We start from the raw sequence: 25,995 nt of genomic DNA on the forward strand, positions 1-25,995 counted from the left end.
GAGGCTTCCTCTGTGTAGGCCAGGCCAAGCCAGAAATCCACCACTCAGTCATTAGCAAAAGTATACTGAAAAAAACCCCTCCAAAACATACCAAATGAAAAACAAGTATCTACCTGTGTAATGACAGAAACAGGAACAGCTCACAATGGTGCAGTTTTTCACATATTTGAGTTGGACATGCTCCCTGCAGCGTGCAAGGCCTTTACAGAAGTAGTTCTTTGACTGAGCCCAGCCTCCTGCAGATTTGTGGTTTGTGGTTGACTGCAAACTGTGAAGGTTTTGTCATGCTGGGGCATCTATAAAGACTGCCTCTATATGGATTTTGCTTTCCCTAATACTGCTTGAATTCACTCTGCAGCCTTTCCTTCAGTTCAGGCAGAGTTGAGCATTTTTCTCCTCTATTTTGGCCACCCACGTTCCTGAAACTGATACTTAGCAACTTCACCTTTGAGATATTTAAAACCTTTGACAAAAATCTTTCACTAAAATCAGCCACAAGTCATTATAAGTTTTGGTAGGGAAGGGGAACACAGAAGTTCAGATGGGCGAGAAGCGTACACCTATGCATGAAGTGCAGTCGGACAAGCTTTGCTTCCTTTCGAAACCAAATTAACACTTTTTTCTTCCAGAAGGTACTTCCAGTTTTCCTGTAATCCTATTTTAAGGGGCAACTCCGGCTCCTCCTGGTGGGTCTAGCCTTTATTTTGAACTTGAAAGATGCTACCTTCATCAATGGCTCCTGACTAAATTTGATGGCCAACATAGCAGTGAGCTGAAGTGTTTGCAGTCTCTCTCACAGGCTGCTTTGTCTCACTTTTTTAGGTTTTGGTTTTCTTCTGTGCCACATAAAAGAATAAATATACGGCATAATATAGCAGAGGTGTTAAATCATGCCACACCAGAACACCTTCCCAGCAGGGCACTGAAACTGCGATGCTATGACAGAGGTCTCTGGGGGAATCTTCTGGGTGCCTTTCGACCCCGGTGGGCTTCCCAACGCAACGCGGCGGCTCCCTGGGATGAACTGGGCTCCCTGCTGCGGCCTCGCACTAAACCGCAAACTCTGCGGAGCTGGCAAGGCTCGACTCCCTCCTCATTTTCTCTCCATAGCCGACCAGCTTCGACGGTCGAGGGCTCTTACCGCGTCTAACCGGGGCGGGGGATAAGCTTCAGCAAGGGCTCCCCTCACACTCCCGCCTCGGAGCCGCGCGGCGACGCTTCCCGCCGGGGGGCGACATGGGGGGGCCGGAGCGGGCGGCGGAGCCCCACGGCCGGGAGGAGCAGGGGGCGGCCCCGCGCTTCCGGCCCGGCGGCGGCGACCTCAGCGGCCGGGAGAGCGCCCTCTGGCCCGGGGGAGAGCGAGCGAGCGGCGGCGGCAGCAGCGGCGGCGGCGCCATGCGACCGGCAGGTCGGGGAGGGGCGGCGCGGCGCGGGGGGCCGCGAGGGTGGGCGGGGGTGTGAGGGTGGGCGCGCGCCCGTCCATTGAAATCAGCCGTTGGCGCGAGGGCAGGAGGCCGCCCCGCCACAGCCGCCATCTCGCGGCCGGGGGGCCAAGCGTGAGGGGCAGGGCGGCCGGGGGGCTAAAGCCGTGCACGGGTAGGCCTCGTGGATGAGGAGGGTTTTTGAGGGCTGGGTGTGAAGGAGGGCTTTGCTGCCGGTTTTCTCCAGGGCTGCCCGCGGGGGCTTGGGGGGCTGTTGGTGAAGGGTGGAGGCAGTGGTGTGTGGTGAGACTCCTGTGGAGAAATGGGATGCGCTTCTCCCCGGGAAGTGCCTTTGCTTCCCCAGGTGGTTGTTCAAGTGTCGCGTTGGAGAGTGGAGAAACCTGCATGAGGTATTTTCTGCTTTTTCTTGATAAAGCTGGGTGCTTTTTGGGTGCATACCCTGTTAGCATGGCTAGTCCAAAATAATTTTTTTTTTCCTTTTGATATTTCAACTCATGTTACCTGTTTGCATGTTTTCATGACAAATTATGCCAGAGTTTTTATTGAGGCAGCTGTTCTTAGTACCGCAAGACAGTTTTAGATAACTTTTCCTTGAAAATAATCCTCAGTTGCAACTGGTACTCAATGCACCTATTATTGTCTTGCAGTACACAACGTAACTTTTCTGAAGAGTGGGAAGTCTGGCACTAAAAAGTTAGGAAATGAAAGAATAAAAGTTGTATGAGCAATGTTAATTCTGTCTTACATGTGTATCCACTCTGGGATAGTCTTAACTGGCTAATCACATGCTGTGTTATGAATTAAAAATTGATCATCCTTGTTCAGAGTCTCAGCATTTAGTATGGAATCCAGCCTTATTTTATACTGTACAGCAAAACCCTGCTAGACTTTGCACAGGAGTATTCATGTCCTTATTTATGTTTTCATTGGTGTTTGTCACATTATCTGTGTGCCTCAAAACTGTTAGTGTATATTTTGTTACTCCCTTGGTACTATTGGAATGTATTATCATCCCATTTACTGGTGGAAGAAATTGATGAAAAGATAAAATGACTTACGAAGGTCACATGTAAATCAGAGGCAGTCCTGAATCTGAACCAGGAACCCCTGACTCCTTGTCCCTGTGTTCATTCTTCCCAGTCATGTTTCCTTATTCACAGAAATACTGTCTATTTACTGCTCCCATTTTCTTCATGTGCATTTGCAAGACTCAGGAACACTTAAATCAGTGACTGCAAAGCTGGGCACTCAATAAGGGGGGAATGGAAGATGTGCAGCCAGATGCCAGAGGTTTGACTTGCTTGCAGCAGGGAGCTCAGCTTTGTCTTTGTGACTCTTCTATTAGTCAGGACAATATTTTATCTTCATTTTATGAATGAGGAATCAAGAAAGAAAGATCTGAAGGCCTGACTCTGCAAAGGTGACTCAATGCTTTGGTTTACTGTTCTGGTTCATCATTTTAAATTACTACTTCAGATGTCAAGACAGGCTATTTTTTTCAGAACACCTAATATTTTGTGTCATTTTAAAACATAAAAGTAACCATATTAGATATTAATTATCAAATGTAGCATTCTAATGACATTAGCATTGCAAAACTACTACTCTCATTATACAGATGAAAACACTAGAGAAGAAAGGCAAAGTGACTTTCCCAGCTGTTGTGTAATAAGTTAGTTGTAGATAAAATATCAAAACTCAGGACTGCTTTGCTTTCTACCCAAGGCTGGTTATAAAATGGATATAGTTATTTTACTAGTATCTAGCCTTTGATAGATAGGATTTTCTATCTAGATTCGACTTGCAGTATTGCAAGCTTTCTTCAAAGAAAAAAGTAGCATGCGTGAGCAAAAACGCATGTTTAATAGCCTTTCTAAACATGCTATGTACTATTCCAGTTATTAGGCAAACATATTTCTAGATGTGAATGCTCAGTTGTGTTCTGATAATCACAGACGTTTGCTTAGTGACCATTTTATGTAAATGACAGTACACAGTTGTGCATGACCTGGGGACATCCAGTTTAAAGTCTGGCTTTTGGTGAATAAAGGCAGTCAAATCCAAAGTATGTATGTGAAATTGCTGGAGTAATGGCTGAGCAAATACATAAGAGCACCAAAGAGGAGTGGTCGGTTTCCCAGCTGCTTGTCCAGTTCCACACGTTGTCATTGGCAGGGAAACAAGTAACTGTAGGTTCAGCCAGCAGTGAATACACTGGCCTTCTACTCTGTCATCATTTGTCTCTGTCATTTTTTCATGTATTGCTCTGCGCAAGCCTCATCCACCTGGGACCTCCATGCATAGACCCTTCCCTCTCTTGCAGTTTTACCACAGCACCAAACCTTTCTTTCCACAGTGAAAAGAGGTCTGTTTTCTCCTGATGGGACGTTAACTGTGAGGTATTGAAGTTGCTTTGGGTGGATTGCCCAAGGCCTAGTCTAGCTCAAATCTGAAAACTCTTTGGGGTGCTTGGTGGGAGAGACAGACTTGGTACTTGTCAGTACTTTGTGGGAAACCCTAGCCTAGGTGAACTTCTTTATGCAAATTCCATTAAACATGCTGTACCTAGTAGAGATAAAACATCTGTAATGCATGATCCTTGATGATATCTGTCTTCACTTGAGACAGGAGGCACTGGTGGGATAACTTCTTAATGGCTATGCCATGTTTGAGTTATCACTCCTCTCCTCACTCATGAACATAAATATCATTACTGAGATCTTCCGTTGTGTGCTCTTTATTTACACGATGTACATTTCTGTGCCTCCAACTGTTTCTGGGACAGTGTTTACATGACAGATGTTCTGCAAGGGAATCTAGCCAGTGAATAGACACAAACAATACTTGATTTTTGGTTTTCTCAAGAATTGGGGTTGCTTGAATTTTTAGTAGCCTTAAAAATTTTTGAACTCCTTCACTTTTAGGGACAAAATAGGTCTCAGACCATGATTTGATTCAAAAGCTAAGGGGTCTAGTGGTGGAGTTTTGAAGCAGATTCAGCAATAACATCATAATATGAATAATTAATATTACTACTAATAATGTATTAGTAATTTGAGTATCAAAGAAGCCAGTACTGCAGAAGCTGCTGTCATCTGTTTACAGTCGTATTATTCTGAAAGGAAGTTCCTATTTTTTATTATTGATGAAACATTTTGATATTTCTGCAGTGAGAAACAAAAATATAACATTCAGATATTTTAAAGCTGAAATCTGTCTCCCTAAAATTTAGAAATGGAAATCTTCACCACGGATAAAGAAGTTATTCTGATGTGTACTCCAGATGCAACATTGTCAGGCGAGTTTGTTGGTTAAAAACTAGAATTTTATATTTTGAAAAAATATTGTACGAGGAAAAAGAAAAATGGGATCCATTAAGCTTTGAAACTCAAGTGCCATGTAATTAACATAAAGCTATCATTTGTCTTCAGAAGTGCTGAGCTGCTGATTCAGACTCAAAAGTTGATCCTAACAAGATGTTTCCCTTATGCTAATCCTCACTGGTCTCCCTTCTGTGGCAAGCAGTGATTACTGAAGTTTGCATGCAAGCAATTGACCACCTACAGTTGAAAAATTGCATCACTGATGCCACAATAAAGGTGAAAGAAGACCAGCAAGCTCAGTTTCTGAAAAGAAGAGCATTTGTGTCCAGGGACTCAGGAACCACAGTGTCGCTGTTTTCTTGTCCTTGTATCTCTTGAAGCTGGTCTTTGAGCATTTGGTTAGCTTATATACTCCTTTATTTGCTTGTAGGTAATAAAGAATGTTTTAACTCCTCTACATAACTCCTCTAATAAGCTTAAGTGCCACAATGCAAACAGCAGCAATAGCTTATGATATAATTATATCTTCCTGGGAGGTCCAGTCATTTCTGGCTATCATTAAAAAAATAAAGTTGCCCTGACCTTTTGTATAAATTGCAATCATACTATTACAAAGTGATTTTTGATAAACAGTTTTATTAAATGTAAACAAAAGTAATAAGTTCAGAATGGTATTTTAAATATCTAGGCATTTTGAAACTGCCATGAAGATAAGAAGGGAGTCACGAATACCAAGATCTAAATTTTAAACTGGGATCTATTTCATGCAGTAATATTGATGATTATTTAGTGTTTATTGGCTCCCCGAATAGTAAGAAAGCAAGGCTTTGCATTAAGCCATAGAGTATAATTTATGCTATTGCAGGCCTGACAGTTAAAGCAAACTGGTCTTAAGCAGTCCCATCATTACTTTGTTTTTCAATGTTTCTGTGAGTCTTTGTGTACAATTAAATAAGGGAAGGCGTACACATGTTTGACATTGAGATAGTTCAAGCAGAGGTATAGGTGAGTTTGAAAAGCACCCTTTTGCTTTGAGATCACATGTTTAACAGCTGTAAATGACTTGAAACTTTATACAGGTGTTTATAAATAGCTACAGTTTGTGGCTATGGTTCATTGCTTCTTGTAAGCTTAGGGGTGATGAGCAGTCATTTTTATTATATGACCAATTGCCAACTAATGACTCTTCATTATTGCCAAATATTACATACTATTAAAAACAAATTTACAAAAGTAAGTACAATTCATTTTAGCAGTATCTTGAAATCACTTTTATGATAAATGAGAACTGACAATGTATCTATAGGAAATACAGTTACTGCCTGAGTATAGTTTACTTGGAGTATCAGCATTCAGTGATACTCAGTTACTACTTTCATCAGAGAACAGTGTTTTGCTAGTACACCATCTGAGCATTTATTCAGAGCATTCAAACCCTGAAGTACACAATAATGTATACTGCAATTAGAAAAGGAAAGCAAACTTCCTTCTACCTTCCTTTTTGATCATGAAGATAGTATCAGTGTACTTCAAAAATATAAGTAAATGACAGATGTCATTAAAAAAGATGCCAAGATTTTTCAAAAGCATGTAGTACCAAGTAGTTTAGGAGATGAGCTTTTTTGAAAATTTGGGACAGACAGTTCACGGATAGATTTTTCTGAAATGACCACATGTTTTTAAAGAGCCTGTTTGTTTACCTTTCTTAAATACTTGGGATTTCTCTTCAAATGCTTACAAATCACTGTTATGCTTTACCACAGTTGGATTTGTGAGTACTCAGCCTTTTTGAAGTAAAGTCTTGGATGGGTAATGCGGATACTGAAAATATGCAGGTCTGCAGTAAACCTAAACGTTAACTGATCAGCTGCATGAGAACTTTCAGGGGAGTACCTTTCAAGTTGTGGAGAAACAAAACATTAAAAGGATAAAATACATTTATTTATTTCTGTATTTATTATGACTTGCTTCTACTGCCTGTTCATAAAATTGACTTGAACATGGTTGTCAGAGTGGTATCTCTCTTATTTGTATGTAAAATGCTGGAAAGCTATTGTTAATGTTCAGACACATCTAGAAGACACATTTGTGTCTCCTATCAGATCAGAGCAAAAATTGCTGTGAATACACTTAGTTACAGGTCCCACACTGTTTTAAGCAAATAAAATGTAATTCTGGCGAGGGCAGAAAAAGTCGAATATTCAGGGTGCTGTAATAGTGTGAAAAAAGCAAAAGATAAGTCTTCATACAGCAGTCCTTTGCTGTGCAGATAGGCCCAAAACTAAATCTAGAGAAAGAATATGATAGTCCTAGCGATAAAAATTCCCTTGGGTGGGATGCTGCATGGAAGGATTTTGCTCTTTCCAGTATTTATGGTAGTTCATTGAAATTTGTTATGTTATCTTGATGTTGAATGACTTGCTTTAAGACTATGGGAATATTTAAAAAAAAAAAAGAAAGATAATAAGATGTCCTAAATTAAACAGCTTGTCCAAGAATGAGATGGAAAACTCGGAATGATACCCAAGATATGAGTGTCTTAATGCTACAAACCTAAGAGCCTTATCTCTCTAAGTAAAAAAAAAAAAAAAAAAAACACCATTATGACAATATCGTAGTAGTAGTAATAGTAAAATAGTAATGTTTGCTTTTAACTGGAAAAAAAATAATTTCAAACCCTATTCAACTTTTTGCAGTCTTTTTGAGCATCTGCAGAATTTGGACACAGTGGTGGTTTGCAGTGCAGTGCAGGGCTTAGCTTTCCTGTCCAGAGAAGCTCTTACAGGATGCTGAGATGAGAAAGGAAATGCTTTTACAAGCATATGTTCTACCTTCTCAGTGGGCAATGCAGTAGCGGGTTCCTCAAAACAGATATTAAGAGTAGTGTTTTCTTGGAAATGCTGTCTCTAGCATATCCAGCTGTCTTGATGTACTCGATGTACTACCCCATAGTTTTACTTCAACAGCTGAGATCTATGTATGAAGTACAGATTCATACTGCAATATTTCATTGTTGTTATTGCTAAATACAATACTAAAATTGGGAAATCAAAAAAGAAAAGCAAGCAAAAGAAAATGGGTGAAAAATTTTTAAAACTTCTTTGGTGATCTGTTGGCATTTTAAATATTTATCTTGCATGTGGTGTGATGTGCATGTGTTTGTGTGAAAGTGTATGTATATACCTAAGGATGTTCTTTAGAAGAACGGAGTGGGGATTTTCATAACAGCTGTTGCTTCTGTTTAAGAACTAGGGACAATTCATGTAAGACTATGAAGCTGAAATGCAATATCTTTGTCAAATTCTGTATTTTTCCCTTTGGTACCTACTGGTAAACTTACTTCAAGTGAGTTGCTGAATCTTGCAGGTTTTCACAGGTGAAAAAAAGAACTGCCAATGTCTTCCCCTTTTCCACTAGAATGTCTTAGTAGATGTCTTTATTTCTTAATTCCTTCATCTTATAAGAAAACTTTTCTTCTTCTACCTCTGAAGTCCATACGTCCTGCACACCTTTCTTGTTCTTCTCTTTGCCCTTGTGAAACATGCTCTAGCAGTTTCGTGATTTTGCACATGAGTTTGGGGTAAAGAATTTGGAAGGAATGAGGAGACTGTATTCTTATAAGGTTCTCCATCTTACTCTATTTAGCAAAACCTCTCAAAACCACAAGGAAAACATCCATCTCATCAGCCAAGTAACTTTTTTGGCTGTGTCTGGTCTTTCTGCTGAAGTGTACCGCAGCTTCTGTCCAGCTCACATTCTTGGGTTTCCTTTCTATGGAAACCAACATCAGAGGTGTGGAGGAAGAGAGGCTTTCATGGATGCTCGAGTTCTGCCCTGACACCAAGTTAAGGTGCAACTGAATAGTGCAGCTGGATCTAGGAGTTAATACCTGATCCTAGATCCCCTACTCTAGACATACTGTATTAACCAGATAAAAGAATGTTCTTGCAAGAAATAAAGATAATGTCAGACTGAAAGATGAACAACACCACCCCCCCCAAACCTGACTGAGATCCTATCAGAGGCTCTCTAATGCATTCAAGTCCTTGTGTGAGAATACACATGCAATTCAGTTCCTCAATGTACTTTACCCTCCAACTTTCTCAGTGTTGGCAATGTGCATGTGTTCTGTCTCTCGAACAAAGCAAGCTATTTTCCTGTCAAAATAATGAAGTAATTATATTTTCACTCACTATTTATCATTATACTTTCTTCCAAATAAATAAAAACCCAAATATTGCATTTTTTTGGTTGTTCTTTATGGCACAGGGGCAATGTTTACTCATGAAGAATAAATAATTCAAGTTTGTTTACTGTAGTCAATAAAAACTGGTGGGGTTTTGGTTCTTTTTTTTTTAATATCAGTTTAGAGGTACGATTGAAATAGTAAGCATTATTTATTTTCTAATGGAAAATACAAAAAATTCTAGAAGCTTTTGAAAAAATAGAAAAATTTATGGAATTACATTTACAAATTGAACTTTTAAGAAATTGATTAATATGTATGTTAAACATATTTTCATATAGTGCACCCTTCTATTATTCATCATTTTCATTTATTCATGAAACATTTACAGTTTAAATAGCTAAAAAGAAAAAATATAGTATGCCTGGAGTGAATTGAACAAGGACAATTTAGAGCCATTTGAAGACTGAAAATAAAAGCCCCCATCTTAAGTAACGCTAGTGTCTTCTGTAAAAACGAAAGGCTAAATACAGTACAGCTTTCAAAGCATTTAATGCTAATGTGATAGTGGGCACTAAATGAAAACAAGCAGTACTTTTATCCGAAGCCACAAGTGTGGTGTTCTTCTGATTTATTAAGATTCATGTGATTGGAAAGACTTGGGCACTTGCTCTTTGTTAAACTATAATATGCATGACTGACAGAAGTCGATTTTTTTTTAATTAACAAAACCATACAAACAGCAAAACACAGATATCTTCTGACTTTGATTAGCTTCCTTTTAAAAACATGAAATACAGTGGGAAACTGGTAGATATACAGTATTCAGTATAAAATGCTTCATCACATAGTGACTTCTCTAAGGTTTTGTTACTAAGATTTTTTTTGAAGTGTTTGCAGTAGCATTCACATAATTCAGTTATGACTGATAAGCACGTAATGCTAGCTGGGAGTGTCTGCTTGAGAGCATGTATGAAAAATCCTAAGACGGTGGCCAGTGTAGTTAACAGTGTACAAGCAGACTGCCTCTATCTAGATCAACTTCTTCCCATTATAAGCTCAGTTTAGCTGACCATTTAAAGAGAAGCTGGCTCAATCAGATCTAACATATTTACAACTTTGGAGCTGACTTTAAAAAAAAGAAAAAAAAAAAAAAGCCCTCTGAAAAATGACTGTTTGATCATCATTATTTCTCACATGCCTTTTGTTTGTTCAAGGGAACTGAAATAAACAATCCATGCTATTTATGAGTCTCAATTCGTGTTTACTTCAAAGCAAGTTGATTAGGCCTTTAAGTAAACCAGATAGACCACACAACATCTTTATGAGTGTCTAAATGGTTTTACCTCTGTCCAGAAAGTAATTTCTAGCAGCTTAATCTTTCTTTTAATATCTAAAGATAATTTACATTTCAAATTTATCTGAATCTTTTAAATAGTATTTTTAAAAGGTAGGGCTACATTACCAGAAACTTAATAAAGATCGAATCAAAGAATAGAAAAAATCTTGCTTGGAAAAGATGTTCAATATTATCTAGAAAATCCAGTAAAAATGCAGAAAACTCAATACACCTTTTTTCTTCCACCCCCCCAAGATGTCTGCTGCTAGAACCTTGCAGTGAATCTCCAGTCGCTGTAGATTTCCTCCCTGTAAAAATGTAAGGCTAATTCCCTAGCTAGTGTGTGTCAGAATAGCTCTATTTAATCAATGAAGCCTTGTTGCTGTGCGCTATCAGAGGAAATTTTGCCACTGTTTTTAATCAAAACTTTTTAAGGTTTTTCATACTTGTATACTGTTTTTGTAACACCATAATCTTACCATCAAAACTTACAAATTTGTTTCTCTCTCTTATCATTTCTGTTCCCTCCTTCCATTTTAGAGGAGGCCAAATTGAATGCATGAAACAGTCTGTAATGATTGAGTTGGAGAAAAGATATTTTCTGTGAAAGTTTAAGGCAGATCCTACATTTATCAGTTTGGAAACAGAAGTATTTTCTGCTTACAGGGCACATTCAGGACAGTTTCATTTTAATTTTCTTGTAGCGCTCTTGCCAAGCTATTGTCAGTTGGTTTTCTACGAGAGTTTAAAAACAGCTCTGTTTCATTGGCAAACTTGCAGCCTGTATTTCAACACTGAAGCTTATAGAATTCATTAAAATGGCAATCCATATTCCTGTATTTTAGCTTGTAAGTAGATAGTGTATACCATAAATTTGGTACTCCCACATGCTGCTGAGTCCATATTGTTCATTGTGGATGATATGTGATAATCATTATTATTCATTTTGTATACAACCTCTTCTTTAAAACATGCCTTAAATAACACCATAAAAAGGCAGAACTATCCTTTGAAGCTGTGACAACTCATTCATTGGATTTAATGTTCTGGAGACTTTTGTGAAAAGCTAGTCCTTTTTATCAGAAATCAAGGGTTGAACATTAACCATATTTAAAATATTATAAAAGTCAATTATACTATTGTATTTCTTTCACCACAATTATGTCACAGATGAGCATTGTAAAATTTAAATTGCCAAAATGTACATACTCTCCCCAAAACAGTCTGTTTTGCTTTGTACACTGAAAAGAGCAAAGTTTTCACACACATCTAGCAAAAAAAAAAAAAAAAAAAAGCTTGCATGAAACAATCCAGTACTGGATAAATAATAGTTAAGAATCTGTGTCTTTATTAAAGCAGTAGGAGTCTTTAGAGGAGTGCTTCCAAACTTAAATTCCTCTCTTTTTATAGGTTTATGTTTCTTACTGGAAGATCAGATTGATGAAAATTTTCACAAGAGACTTAAGTAACTGTAATTTTTTGAAAATGACTCTTGAATGTGTTGTTTTATTTCTGGATATTTCCATTCTTAGTATATTGTTAAAATCTTGCTCACTGAATTTTAATGTCATAATAAGCATTTAATTTAATAAGTGTTTCATTTTGTTGTAGTCCTAATTAGCCAATTCAGGTACCTATAAATGCATTGAATATTACAGGACCATATGACATTGCAGTCCGTACCAGCTACGAATTCAGTGAAAGTGGCTATGTTCAAAAGTGTCGCTTGAGCAACCTGCTTTGGTGCAAGTATGCAAGAGTGAGTGGGAGCTCAGATGCATGCTCACGTTACTACGGTTTAGCATTGAGTGGCCATGACCAAGTCAGTGAGCACTCTCAGGACTTAGTTTCCCAAATGCTGTACGGCTACTTCCACACTGGTAAAAAGTGCTCCCTACAGAATGGGATTTGTAGAGGCCAGCAGTAAGTGCTAAGGACCTGAGAGCCATGCAGGGTACATTGAAGGGAGCTTATTTCTAGTCTAGTTCTATGGCGTTAGCCGGTGGCGCACATTAGGTGTGATTCTGAAGCACATGTTCTGCTTTACTTTTATCTGAAAGGTATGCAGTTTATGTGCTCCATGGCCAGTTGGTAAGGTGAAGCAAAGCCTGGTAAGTAAGGACAATCAGATGATTTGCTTTAAAAGTATCACGATCTTAACTGAGTATTAATGTTGACTCACTCTAAGCCATAGCTGTTGCTGCAAGTGGCAATCTTCCCCTCCCATTAACTTCAGAGGCTTGGATTTATCCCATGCCTCATTTTCCCTTTTGTCAACAGAATTGTTTAGGCAACTGCAAGGCAAAGCAGGCTGGGGAGTTGATCAAAGTGGCGAATAAAAAAATAAGTTGCCAGGGTGGGTATAAACAACTGTATAGCAGAGATTTGTAGGACTGCCCCTTCTGGTAGCAGTGAGATTTTTTTGTGTTTTTAAGATGTTTGTGCAGTTATAGCAGTAATTTGCAGTAAATGGAAGATGAAGCATTCACGGTATAAACTTCAGAGGAGGAAATGTAAGACTGCACATTGTATTTCATGTCTATACCAAACACATGATCAGTTATTGCTGAGCAGCTGGCATGCAGTAGCATGTTAAACTGTGGTATCTTGAGAGGTCTTAGATTAGATGCTAATAAAATCTATGTACAAAGAAGATGGTGATAGACCTATGACAGCATCAGCCTGTTTTCTTTTAAGATTTTTCTTTTTCTGGATATTCAAGAGGAAAGTAAAAATTTGGTTATATAGATTTTGTCAAAAAATGAGAGGCTTGATCATGTGAAAAGGAGGATGCTTCATAATTCCATGGTCCTGTCCTGTCCCGCTCAAGCTTCTGAGTTTTACTATACTTGAACTACACAAGTTCTGTAGTGAGATAAGGTTTAATTTGGTCTCAGAAATGGTTCAGGAAGGATTTTTTTTCACTTTCTATTCTGTACCTTTCTAACTAGAAATGGAAGATAGTGTGCTTGAAAAACTGAAAGTACCAGTGAGATACATTTCTTCCAGTTTACATAATTATGTAGACATAGTTTTCCTGTTTCTATCCAACAGTGAGAATATACGGCAGCGACAGTAAAGTATGGTAGGTATGTACGTATGGTATGGTAAATCTATTTGCAAGAACGTGAACATACAGAACTTCCAATTGGTTCATTTCCAGGAAGCAACCCATTTGGTCAAAGGCAGTAGTAGTTATATTAAACCTTTCCGTGAGTGCTATCCACTAGAGGAGGACCCAAAATTGATACCCAGGTAATTCTTCAATTTGGTCCTATTTTAGGACTGGTAATAATTTGAGAATTCATATTTTGCAGGGGGGAAAGATAATTGCATGTGTTAAACTTATGCTGAGGCGATATGCTTGCTGGAAAAATGTCCTTTGAATCTCACGTAAGCTTTAACGGTATTTGGGCATTGCGGTTGATTTTGCAATCCTATGGGTGAATTGTGTAAAGGCAGGCTTGCACTCATGTGACTAATTCGATTTCTTTCTGTCTGATGGGCAGAAATAAAAGTAGTTTGTTATATAGCTAGTGTCTAGAATCTTTGTCTTAAGGCAGTAGAGAGGAAGCTGAGGTGGGTTTAATACAGAGAAGTTAGCTTTCCACTGAGGTTGTTGCTGAATGCTTTATTTATCTTGGTTTCTAACTCACTGTTAGCTCTGTCATTGCTCATTTTATAAAGCTACACATATTTATGTAATGATTTTCTACTTCATTTACTTCCTTCTGTGTGCATCATTAGCATGAATGCTGTTAAAAAGATCAACACAAAATTATAAAGTGTTTGTCCAACACTGATTAGAGATTTGTCTTGGGTTTTTTTGTTGTGGTTGTTATTGTTTGGGGTTTTTTTGATGACGGTCACATATTTTTCAGAAAGGGACAAAAGAAATGAGCTGAAACCAGAGGACATTTTCTTCTACAGCTCATAGCTTAGACATGTTATACATCAAATAGAAACTGCTTCTCACACTTCCTTTAATTTCTGGATGAATGCTCAAGTAAATGAGATACATAAAAAATGTATTTTAAACCAGTCTGCAAAAGCAGGAGAAGATCAAGCCATTCAATTTATGGGGTGTCAGAAGCCCTCCCTGGATACTCTGCTGACTTGTGGCAAAGGTAACAATAGTTTTAGAAACCTAAAGAAGTACGAGTGAGACACTGGAACAGGTTGTCCAGAGAAGTGGATGCCCCATCATTGGAAGTGTTCCAAGTGAGGCCAAACAGGGGCTTTGAGCAACCTGATCTAGTTGAAGGTGTCCCTGCCCATGGCAACGGGTTGGACTAAATGATGTTTAAAGGTCCCTTCCAACCCAACCCATTCTGTGATTCTATGACTACTGTAAGAGAGTTCTACCAGACAAATTTCTTGTGTCAATGATAATCTGTAACTTAGGAACTGTTGGGATGTCATCTGTGGTTAATTCAGTGTATTTGATCATGTTACAAATGCAGGGAACACAGAAATCTCTGAGCAGAAATTGCAATAAGTGGTGATATTTATTGCAAAACATTTCGTGTAATGGTGATTATCTGATGATCAGTGTCTGCCAAGTCTCTGCTGTACAAATTACACTACTTATAGTGTAAGACATCTTCCTTGTGTTTGATACAGCAGTGCTACTCTGTGACCTCCCCAGATCACAGCAACTTGCCCAAAATGTTATTGCTTGCAAGATCAATGCTTTCTGTTTTGTTGTATATACACCATTTTCTGACGTATGTTCTGTTGTAATAGAGGTAAATGTACTGGATTTCACGAGACTGTTTCCCCTAGCACTAATTAATATCTGCAGAATGTTTTCCATTCTCTGTTTCTTATTTTGAAGGAATTGGAGATAAGAATTTGTGAGAAACTGAAGTAACAATGGAATCAAAGGTGGCAGAGGAAAAAGCAACAGAAGGCAGAAGAAAAAGCAAAGAAGGTGAATTTAAAAGAGCAGAGTTTAAATGTGATCATAAATGCAAAAATATCTGGCCTAAGTCAGGGTGGGCACATCTAGAGAGATCCTGATAAGAGAAACACTAGCAATAAAAAAAAACAAAGGACACTTTGGTCTACCCTAACAGTGAAATTTTGAAATTGAAATTTTTAAAAATGTTTCATGTTTATAGAACTATAGTTATAGTGATAGCGTAAGGGAAAGCTTCAGATGGTGTTTGATTCTAGTAGCAATAGCATCAGTTAATACAAACTGGATACAGCTTGTTCAGTTTTTCATGTGACCTTAAGGACTTGTTCAACAGCAATCATAAAAAAAGTAGTATATTACTTCAGCTCTTTATACTGTCATTACGGTATATTTTTCTTTTCATTATTTATTTGTGTCTAAAGCATTTCTGCATTACCTGATCGTATTCTGCTAAAATCTACCAAAGGTGTGATTTGCTCTTGAGGAAGTGACTGTAAAGTCACAAAATTTTGCCTCATTGCGATGGTGATAAAGGAGGAGGTGTACCTTGAAATAGAGGACTGAGTTCTGACCTCTATATCCCATGTTTGTGCTTAGTCATTAGAAATGAGAGTGCCTGTCCATCAGTAGGTATTCAGCTGTAGATGGACAAGCCTCCACAGGCAAAGATACTGTGATAATCCTTGCACTTGCATATGTATTCATAGGACAGATCAGACAGAGAGGCCTAAACCAGGGCCGTATCACAGCTTTTTGGGCATAGTGTTAGCTTTCTCAGTTTTCATAGTCAGGTATCTTTCTAGTCTACCTGGGTCAGGTCCATGCTGTGGAAAGGTACCTCAGGAACTTACTTGGCTCTGTGTTCCCATTGTCACTGTAGGGAAGGTCAATGGAATTTTGTTACAGAGAAAGCCCACAAGATCAAGCCTAAACTCATCCCATTTGTAGGAAAATTGTTCCTCTCTGTAGAACCTCATTTTGCCCGCTCCAGACCTGACTGAGCTTTGTAAGAAGAATGATGAAGACATGAGGCTTGATTTTATACAGATAGACCAAGTATTTGTTTTCACATATAGCTTAGCAATTAGCAACAGAAGGTACATAAACGATAAAAATGTTCTTATTACATTCTAGTTAAATAGGCATTTGAGAATAGAATTGCAGCCGCTCTGCTGGCTGATACAGTGATGGCAGGAATGTCCCATGCTTTAGGATAATTGCTTTAATTGAAACAGGTGTGCCACAGCACTGCAGCTATTTAGCTACTTTGTGATCTCACTCTGAAACTCTAAAGTTTACAAGCGGTCTTATATAATTTTCATTTCCATTAGTGGAACGTCTCTGAGAAGCAACATGACTGACTTGAAAACATTTTCCATTATCTGCAAGTAGTTCTAAAGTGCTTTCTGCTGTCCTTCCCACGATGAATCCACTTTGGCTTGCTTGAGGGTATTTGCCTTGCAGAATTCTAGCTACCAAGAGCTACAGATGCATTTTGAGATACATTTACTGGATGTGTGTCAGATGCGCTGACTGGGAAAATCAATGCCTTCTGGATGGGTGAGGGGCAGTTCATTATGCTAAGGCCACTAATTAGTGCTGAATTAAATGTTCTCATTCTGTTCCCAAATGTTAAATTGCAGGGGTTGTTTGAAGTGCTAGTGAAACTTTTTCTATAGTTCCTTATTATATCATTTTAAGTGATCAGGGCAAGCAATATGAAGAGATGAATGGCTGAATCTTTGTGAAAAGACTGCAAAGGGGCCAAGAGACTAAAGGTCTTTTGTTTCTGGAGTCTCATTTGAACTGGTATGTATGCTTGCTATTCTCATCCTACATACAGCCCAAATGGAAATGAATCTTCTTGAGATTAGAAGAAAGGTTTTGCAAATCTCCGAGCAAAGATGGGAGTCTATTACGCTTCCCTATGTTTCTCATGCTCCATTTTTTGTCATTGTGTCATGACCCTTGACTATACCCATAGTTTTATCCTACAGGGTGAAAGGAATATGGGGGAAAGGGAAAGCAGAGGAGATGTCTCAGAGGGGAAACAGACATTTTTCAAACCCTAGCCGTTTTAAAAACCATGGGCTTAAGACTCTCTAGATGAAGAAGGCATGTTTCTTTGGAATGGGAACTCGTGGCAGAATGTTAAGCATTCACCTTGGGTGACATTTGATTTGGACAGTGAAACTAGAATCTTAAGATACGTAAAAGTCTAATCAGATGAGTGTGGTCGACTTCTAAAGTCTTCAGTTTCCCTACCCTGGCTCTCCTTGCCTGGAAAAAACTACTACTACTTTTTGTGTAAGTTTTTTGCATGGGAAGATACTCATGGTAATCCTGGAGAGTGTAGTCTGCTATTCACAACAGAATTAAAGATGCAATGGATATAATTCCGTATTGCTTATGTTGCCCCAATTTTTCATCAATATATTATGAGAAAGTGAGCAAGAACTTCCATTCTGTGCTTTTCCACTTCTCCTTCGAGATACTCAGCAACCGTACTTATTTTAGCAAAATTTTTGCTGATGGACAGTAGCTCATTACATACTGACAGAGTTCATACACTTCTTTCTCAAATGTCTTTCCTTTCAAGACTGCCATTTAAAAAAAATAAAACAACCTCCCATTCCCCAAGTGAGGACATCTGTGACAGGAAGAAATAAAAGGGATGAATTTTCTTCTTTCTCTAGCAGTTTATCCTCTCCTTTCTCAACATAGTGTTTGAGAACAATTTGAAAGGGAGTTTTCTTCACACAGATATCAAGAGCTAATGCGATTGAGGCAAAGATTGTAAACAGACTTGGATTACTTTTTAGTTAGGGTTGACTGCGGCAAGCTTGTTGTGTGGTTATAGGAATTCCTGGGCAGCTGAGTGAACAACAGGGAATGACATTGTTGTGTTCCAGTACCCTAACTGGAGAAGGCTGTGGATGACCCCGAGAAATATGGTGATCCATCTTTTGGTTAAAACTTGGGTGAACATTGGTATTCAAGTTTCACTTTTTTTAGTCAAAGCATCCTAAGACAGTGGGACTGTAGAGCAAATTTTTAAACCCTAGCCTAATTGAAATCTGCCTTATTTAAGTCAAACAAAGTATGTTAATGCTGATTTGCTGGAAACAACTGTAGTAAAATGCAGATATCTAGAAATAAAGCACATCATCTACAAACATTAAGCCTTTAAAAGGTAGGGAATAAGTTGGCATCTGTGCAGAGGACTTGCTTTTCTGAATCTAGCAGTGTAGTTATCGAAGATGACTGTTACCAAGTACTTCTTACTCACTTCTAAACACACAGAAACTATCTTTTACAAGATTGCAAGATTCATAAACTGAGGTACCTGTTTAAGAGTAGCCCCAAGCCCCAATCTTTGATTTGTTTCCTTTGCCTTCCTGATGTGTTTAGTGCATTACAGAGTTCTTGAGATTTCCTTTCACTTTCTAATATATTGCCTTTTTTTTTTTCCCTCCGTACTATATCTTTTAATTGTTGCCGTAAAAGAGATGGTTTTTTGCCTTATATGTGCAAGTTCTTGATTCCTGCTTGGTCACACTAGTCTGCAAAGATGTCCTCATCTCATTTGGTTCTCATAAGATTCCTTTTCAAGGAAGGCTTCAGATGGCATGTTTCACGAGATGTGCTTTTTTGGGCAACCACACATCAGTAACTAGAGAATAGTTTTGCTTGTCAGAAGAACCCTTTCAGGTTATGGATGACTGCATAAATTCTCTTACTGTTTCTCATTGCTGAACTAATAATACATTTTATTTCTACCTTTGAGTCAATTTCCAAGTAGGAGTAGTTGAAGCATGGCTTAATTTTGTCAGGATATGATAGTTTCTATTACATTAACGTTCAAGGGAGCAAAATTCATCTCAACTTACATTATATTCCAAGTGCAGTAACTTCAAATAAATATTCAGTGAGAGAGGAAAATAATGAAGGGGAAAAAACTCTAGTTGAAAAGTTAAGCATTGTTACTGTGTATTCAATATTGGGTAGTGTTGCATTAAACCTAGACTTCAGCTTTTGTTGTTTCAGGTTAAAATGATGCTGTTTTGAAAGCAGAGTTTTGGGTGGGCTTTAGTTTTCAAGTAAGCTGCATTCAAGCATCTACATCTTAGTAAAATTTCTGAAGGCAAAAACATTGTGTAACAGGAGAAAGCTAAAGGCACATAGAGTAGATTTTAGATAGGGAACTTCATAACTATTCCTAGGGTAAACTTTGACTCTACATTTAAAGTCAGGCAAGCATTTCAAAATAGTGATATTTCACCTTTTAATACAATATTGGGGAAGTAAGATGTAGGTCTTGCATTCCTCCTTAATATCAAAGTTAACTCTCAATCTAGAAGGCAGATCAATGGCAGAAAAAAAATACAAGCATATAATTCAAAACAAACTCACAGTTGGTTTCCCACAGGTAACTTGATAGCACTAGCTGCTTTCTTCAAACCAATAAACATTGCACCAAACTGCAGCATGAAATACCTTGCTCACATGAGTCTCTCCTCAACGGTATGACTCTTCCCTCTGTATATAGATAGAAAAGACAAATTAAATACGGCAGCCATATTAAATTAAAGTTTTATGAGATGTATGTTGCAGAGCCTTTCTTCCATCAAGTGTGGTGTTAGATATATTTCACTCCCTTTTCTTACACAAATAAAGCCTTCTTTCTCATGTATAAAAATCAATATTGTTAAAAAGAAATGCAGTCGAGCCTTCAATAAACATCTTAAAATCCCTTGCTTATTCACACTTAGCTAAGATCAAAGCTGCGGACTTAGGTGCATATGTACTGTATGGAAATAGAATTATTTCATCTTCTTTCATCATTTCAATGCAATTTCCTCACTTTTATCTTTAGAATTTCTTGAGTACTCAAGCCTTTTACTGTCCATTTGCACAGGGGTGAACTTTATACCTTATGTGTATTTTTATTAGGATTATTATATAATGTCAGGTGTTTAAGAATATTTCTACTGAAGGACTTACTCCTCCACACCCAGCACACAGGGGGCTCTTCAGCTGTGCCTGAATGGTTTGGTCCAGCAGTTCTTTCCTGCTCTGGGATATGGGAATGCCTTTTGGGTGCTTCCAGTCTGCACAGGGATGAGGCACAGTTGTGCACCATTCCTCACCAGTGCTCTCCTTCTACATGGAGAGGAAATTTAGACTCTTGGCCAAGTGGGTGCTGTGGAAGACACCAGCAGATCCCTCTTCTGCACAGTCAGGATGCCAAGATTCTGTGAAGCTCTAAAAAAATGTTTTTAGCATTCAATTTAAACATACTTTTTTATCCCTCCCTGCAATTCCACTTAGCTATGCCCTTACCAAGTCCATCATAATAGAAGGAAATGCAACTGAGCATTAACTTAAAATGAGACCTTTTGACTTAAAAACTGAATGTGAACTTTCCATGCATATCTGAGGTAATCTCAAGTGACATTATTTTATTCTTCTGATGCCCCGTATCAAGGAACTCTTACCCTATATACAGTTTTGGTTTCCTCAAAAAGTATTTTGAAAAGGCGGGAGAGTTCACAAAAGTGCAGAAAGAATGGTAGGAGTTCTACAAAGCCTCTCTTGTAGTGGGAAGAGTAATAATCCCAGTTTACAAACTGTAACGAAGGCAAGGCTAAGAGTCTCTTCATGAGAGTCTGAAGATCCTAGGGGACAGATTTCTGAGACCAGATACTTCTTTAAGCTTGCAGAAATAGATAAAATTATATTTTGTGGCTGGAAGTTGAAACTAAGCAAATTCAAACAAAGTGTAAAGAATGAATTCTTAAATCTTCTTCATGGATTAATCATCCTCTTTAAATCTGTATTTTTAAAGGACCACTACAGTGCTTTTAGTAAATAGGGTCTGAAAATAGAAGGTGCTTGGTGATTCCACTTCCTGTGATATGAAACGGTGTGGTCAGGGTGAAAGAGCTTCTGGCCTTACAGCTCTGTTAATATAACTTCTTCTTTTGAAACTGTGCAGCAAGCTTCATAGCTTTTTGTTTCTACTTTTTTTGTGTGTGAGAGTTATGGAAAATCAAATAAGATTCTGAAAACAAATAACATTGCAGCATTGCAGCAAGTAGGTTTCTTATCCTAGTGTCATAAAACACGTAACTTTGCTCCGAGTTAAATGAGAAATACATTACTACTTATTTTTACAATTAAACTTCAGCATTTCAGCAGAAACAGGCGTTTTTCAGAATGCTTTTGTCATGAAAAATGTAGCAGCCACCTTTCCAAATGTATTTTGACAAATATTACCCTGCTCTAATGTATTGGTCAGGGTCATTCGTCTTGAAATATCATCACCCACTATCATATTGAGCATGACCCTATATGATTTCCTATGACAGAAAAGTTTTTGAAGGGATGAGTATTCACAAATGTTTAAAAGATGGCAGCTGTCCTCCAAGTAGTTCATAGACATATAGTGAACTCAAGAGACTAAGCTATAGTGTCCCTATTCTACAAATTTCAGTCAGCCTTCAGCTGGGTAATCTTTGTTTGAAATATCTCCTGAGTAAAGAATGAATGAATAAAATTTAGAAATAACTTCTTCTAAAAAGAAGGGAAGTCCAATAATTAAAGCAGTAATCCTGGACTGGAGATCTAGGTTCAGTTTCTTCTTTTGTATAAAGGCTTACGTGGGATCCTTGAAAAGATTTTTATTCTCCTTACCTACATCTGTACTATGCTTCCAACAATGCATCCCACTATCCAGATCCATTATGCGCCCAAGAAACATTTTAACTCTGTGCATGCCCACCATTTCCATATCTCCTGATATTCACAAAGAAGCAGCTTAGAAACTCACCTGCAAAGAAGCTCTGGTGCACTGCAGCCAAGTGCCAGTCAGGTTGCCTGACCCATCAGGAACCTGGGAGACGCAATGAAGTTCAATGGAGGTTAAGTGCAGCAGCTGTATCTATCCCTGAGTCTCTTATTGTTGCTCCACAGGGCTGTGATTGTGAACTACTCCAGGAGTATTAAGCCACCCTGGCATTTTAATGTATATTGTGTTGGTCAGCAAATCACAGGCTTTTTTATGGTTTCACAGAATCACAAAATGGTTGAGGTTGGAAAGGGCATCTGGAAGCCACCTTGTACAACCACCTTGCTCAAGCAGGGCCACCTAGAGCCTGGACCATGTCCAGGCACCTTTTAAGTAGCTCCAAAGAGGGAGATTCCACAACCTCCCTGGGCAGCCTGTGCCAGTTCTTTCATACTGTCACCCTAGTAACACTGTGGAAGAGTATTAGTCTTCTTACTAGCATCATGTTTTACATCCTAAAGGGAAAGCAGAACTAAAAAAATGTAGTTCTAGATTGATTTTTATCAGGTTCGTAGGTAATTTTGTTAGAATAAGGACAGTAAAGAAAGATCACTAACAACTATCCTAATACCGTGCTGCGAAAATATCCTAAACGTACCAATCCTGTTTCTAATGGAGTCAGATCATGTCCAGTGTTCAAATATATATTCTTTACTTCTGCCATTAAAAGCTAACTGTTGCATTTTTAATAGTATCACCTACTTGTCAAGAATCTAGGAATTAGCAGAATGTGCGAATGCCCTCTGCTTTCTACACTGCAATTTCAGTATTATTCTGAAATACTAGTTGAAGCTATTCTAAACATAAAATATTCTGAGCTATTTTACCAGCATTTCTATGGATGATCTTTCTGCCTTGGTCTAGAAATAAGCAGATGGTTGTCATTTCAAGGTGATGACCTGTCCTGTTTCTTCAGCCCATCAAGTTTTTAAGAGGGGGGAAAACTAATGATCTGTCTTCTGATATTTATAATGGATTCAAAATGCATTTGAATTTTTTTTTTTTTTATATTTTCTCTCTAGAAAATACGAAGGATATTCTCGTGATATATGAACAAGAAGCGGAAGAGTGGGCTCTGTATCTAAAATCTCTTTTTGGACACATAGTGAACAAAGGAGGAATCTTACTCTACAATCTAGAGACTTCATCTTTCAAGCACCAGGAGCTATTCTCTTTACCCTTTTATAAATGTAAACTCCTGATACTATCATGTGGACTGCTTAACTGCCTGAATCGAAAGAGAAGTTATTTTCTGGAGCAAGTTCTAAAACCTCCAGATAATGTGGTGATTCTACTTTGTGGGGTGGAGAATTCAGAAATTCTTTATGAGACACTGACCTTAGATGGAGGCAGCAAAGAGATTTCCACTGATCAGGAACCTGAGGAATATCTCTCTGTTGTTACTGGAATTATTCAACCAGGTAATCTAAAAATGAAAATTTTGTATGATTATTAAGAGTTTTCTTAGCTGTATTAATATCATTTGGAAGAGAAAAAAAGTGATCATTCAGATTTTCTGGAGAAATTATCTCTCTTCAGCTTGGTCCAACAGTTTTAGTTTGATGGCGCATTTGTCATTGAAGAGTGATGAAACTGTTGTACTCTTAATCGGCTTCATTTCACAGAGAAGCAGCTTTGGAAAGTCTAAAAGCTGCCACTGGCACCTGTGAACCTACCATTCTTACCTTCGTGGTAAATTGAAGAGCTGACATACACTTGTTTCTCTGTTTCCCGAGTTTACAAATCTCAGAAACTGTACAAAACTATGGGCTTATGTTTCATCTCTTTCAAAATGCCTTAATGTGACAGTGTATATGTCTCTTTAGATAAATCTGACAGAGTGAAAAGTAATTACTGAGTAAGACCTAGTTTTGTGGATGAGTCTTATGATGGCATCATTTCCTGTGTGACACACAAAAGTTGTAAGAGCAGAAGCCCCCTTCCCCTTTTACCAACCCAAGTAATAAGTCTGCACTGGAAGGACTAAAACTGTCCAGTTTGTATGTGTTTGCACATCCACTGAAACTACAGAGAAGCATTAATGTAAAAATCAGCACTTCTGGAATGTAAGGAAAACCCCTCTCCTGAGGGTTAGAGGTACTGAAATGGCAAAGTCTATGCACATGGTTTAGTTTAACCCAAAGTTTAACTTTGTCAGGCTGCACAAATGAAACCAAGAAATAGCTTTAGAAAGACAGATGCATGGGCCACTTTGGAAAGGCGATGTAAGTTGTGCACAAGTTTCAGGTAGGTGGCTGTGTGTTTTCCTTTGAGAGCATATTTACTTCTGCTTCTTTGTAGTCTCTAGGTCTCTTACCTCCTCTCAGCTCTTGCTATTTTGTCATGATTTTGTCTACTAAACAGAACATTGTGCTTCTCTCTTTGTTGCCTGCAAGGTGCCTTTTTACTGGCACAGAAGCTTGTGCTTAAGAAAGACATCCTACAGTTCAGGAGTTTTACTCAGAGATTAACCTGGTTTTGGATGCAGATGAACAACCAAGAATACTCTTTTGAACACAGGGGTAGAGAGACCCCAGCTGAGTCAGAGTGACCTAGCTGGATGTTCTTGCTGCCTTGTGCTTGAGCAGATAAGCTTAAGCATACTATAAGGCTTTGAAACCTGCCCAGAATGTGTCTACACAGAGTCTGGCTATATCAGATCAGTGCTTTCAAAACTAAGTTTTGGACTCCTCCTTCCCCACCATCTCCTGTTCTAATGTTTCTTGCTGTTTGGTATTTTTTAACCTTTTCCTCAGTATATCTTTTTCTGAGTGTCTCTCAGACTTTAAGTTTTGGGGCTAATTACAGTTGCCTGGTTTGGTTTCAGGAGGTAATGTTTGCAGTTTCTGACTGTGTCTGATATGTAGCTTCAGATTGGAGTTCCTTGGCAGCTTTTTAGTGGAATGAAAACAGTGGGTCTATACTATGTGTGTGTGTATATATAGGAAGGAACTGGGCCCAGAGACAGTCAGTTGACTCATGCACAGGAAATGGCAAACTTTTCTGCAAATATAAACAGTTTCCTAGAAGGCAGATGATGGTTCTTTGCTTAGGTCTGTCCATTCACAAAAATATTTATTGCCTCTGCCCTTGGGATTTTACTTACATTGTAATGTCAAGTGACTAGGAGGTGCTGAAATGATCTTTTCTTTGGCAGTGGTCAATTATCAGCAACTTCAGAGATGAGCGCAAAGCTGAATTAATGAATAGTTGTTGAAGGCTTCAGTCTCAGTGTGTACATCTTTACCAGGGATGCAAAGACTGTGGCTGGGATCAGACAAGTTCAATTGACTGAACTAGATCCAGGACTGGAAGTAGTGTTGCTGCCTAGTGCTTCAGGGTGTAAGCCCTCCTCCATACACAGAGCTGAGAACTGCTCTGGCCCTGTTTTTTTCTATACTGGTGTGCCCTGGCCATCAGGCAGGCCAACTCAGATCAGTGCTTGCTAGGAGACCTCTGCACTGCCCTCGGTTGCACAGTGAAAGTATTCCAAGTGCAAGATTTGCTGACATCTGGGTGTTGATTTAAGCTCTCAGGAATGAAGATGTGCATGTCTTATCATTATTTACCTTTGCTTAAAGATAATGGTGACTGTTTGCAGTGTCTGTATTTATGATAGTCTTTTGCAGAATCCTATTAAGCTCTTAGCCTTTGTGATATCTGTGGCAGGGATTTTGACAGATTACGCATCTGAGAAAAAGATTTTTCCCTTGTATTTAAAATGGCTTGCTAAGAGGTTATTAAGTATACTTGGATTATTTTTCCTTTGGAGCAATTTTTTTATGCCTTTCTTCAGGACTGTGCACTCACAAGATTTGCCATCTCTCTTCATATGGATCATCATCTTCTGTCACTTTTAATTGTTTTCAGTGCTTATCCCTTGTCCCTTATATTTCTGCTTTTGGAGATAGTGATGAAAACACTTTTCTATATG

At 38.5% G+C, this 25,995-nt stretch overlaps 1 protein-coding gene across 2 annotated transcripts in view; it reads left to right on the forward strand.

The window, feature by feature from the left end:
* Window positions 1-1,300: 1,300 nt before the first annotated feature.
* Window positions 1,301-25,995, forward strand: part of BANK1 (B cell scaffold protein with ankyrin repeats 1) — a 157,213-nt gene continuing 132,518 nt past the window's right edge. The window contains exons 1-3 of one of the 2 annotated variants that reach the window (XM_075149623.1): window positions 1,301-1,408; window positions 15,128-15,223; window positions 23,084-23,482. In XM_075149623.1, the coding sequence (XP_075005724.1) occupies window positions 15,166-15,223; window positions 23,084-23,482 (457 nt within the window). In that variant the 5' untranslated portion in view covers window positions 1,301-1,408; window positions 15,128-15,165. The remainder of the gene's footprint in view (window positions 1,409-15,127; window positions 15,224-23,083; window positions 23,483-25,995) is intronic. The other variant, XM_075149624.1, reaches the window with a different exon arrangement.

This window comes from Calonectris borealis, chromosome 4, assembly GCF_964195595.1.
Source record: "Calonectris borealis chromosome 4, bCalBor7.hap1.2, whole genome shotgun sequence".
Taxonomy (NCBI): domain Eukaryota; kingdom Metazoa; phylum Chordata; class Aves; order Procellariiformes; family Procellariidae; genus Calonectris; species Calonectris borealis.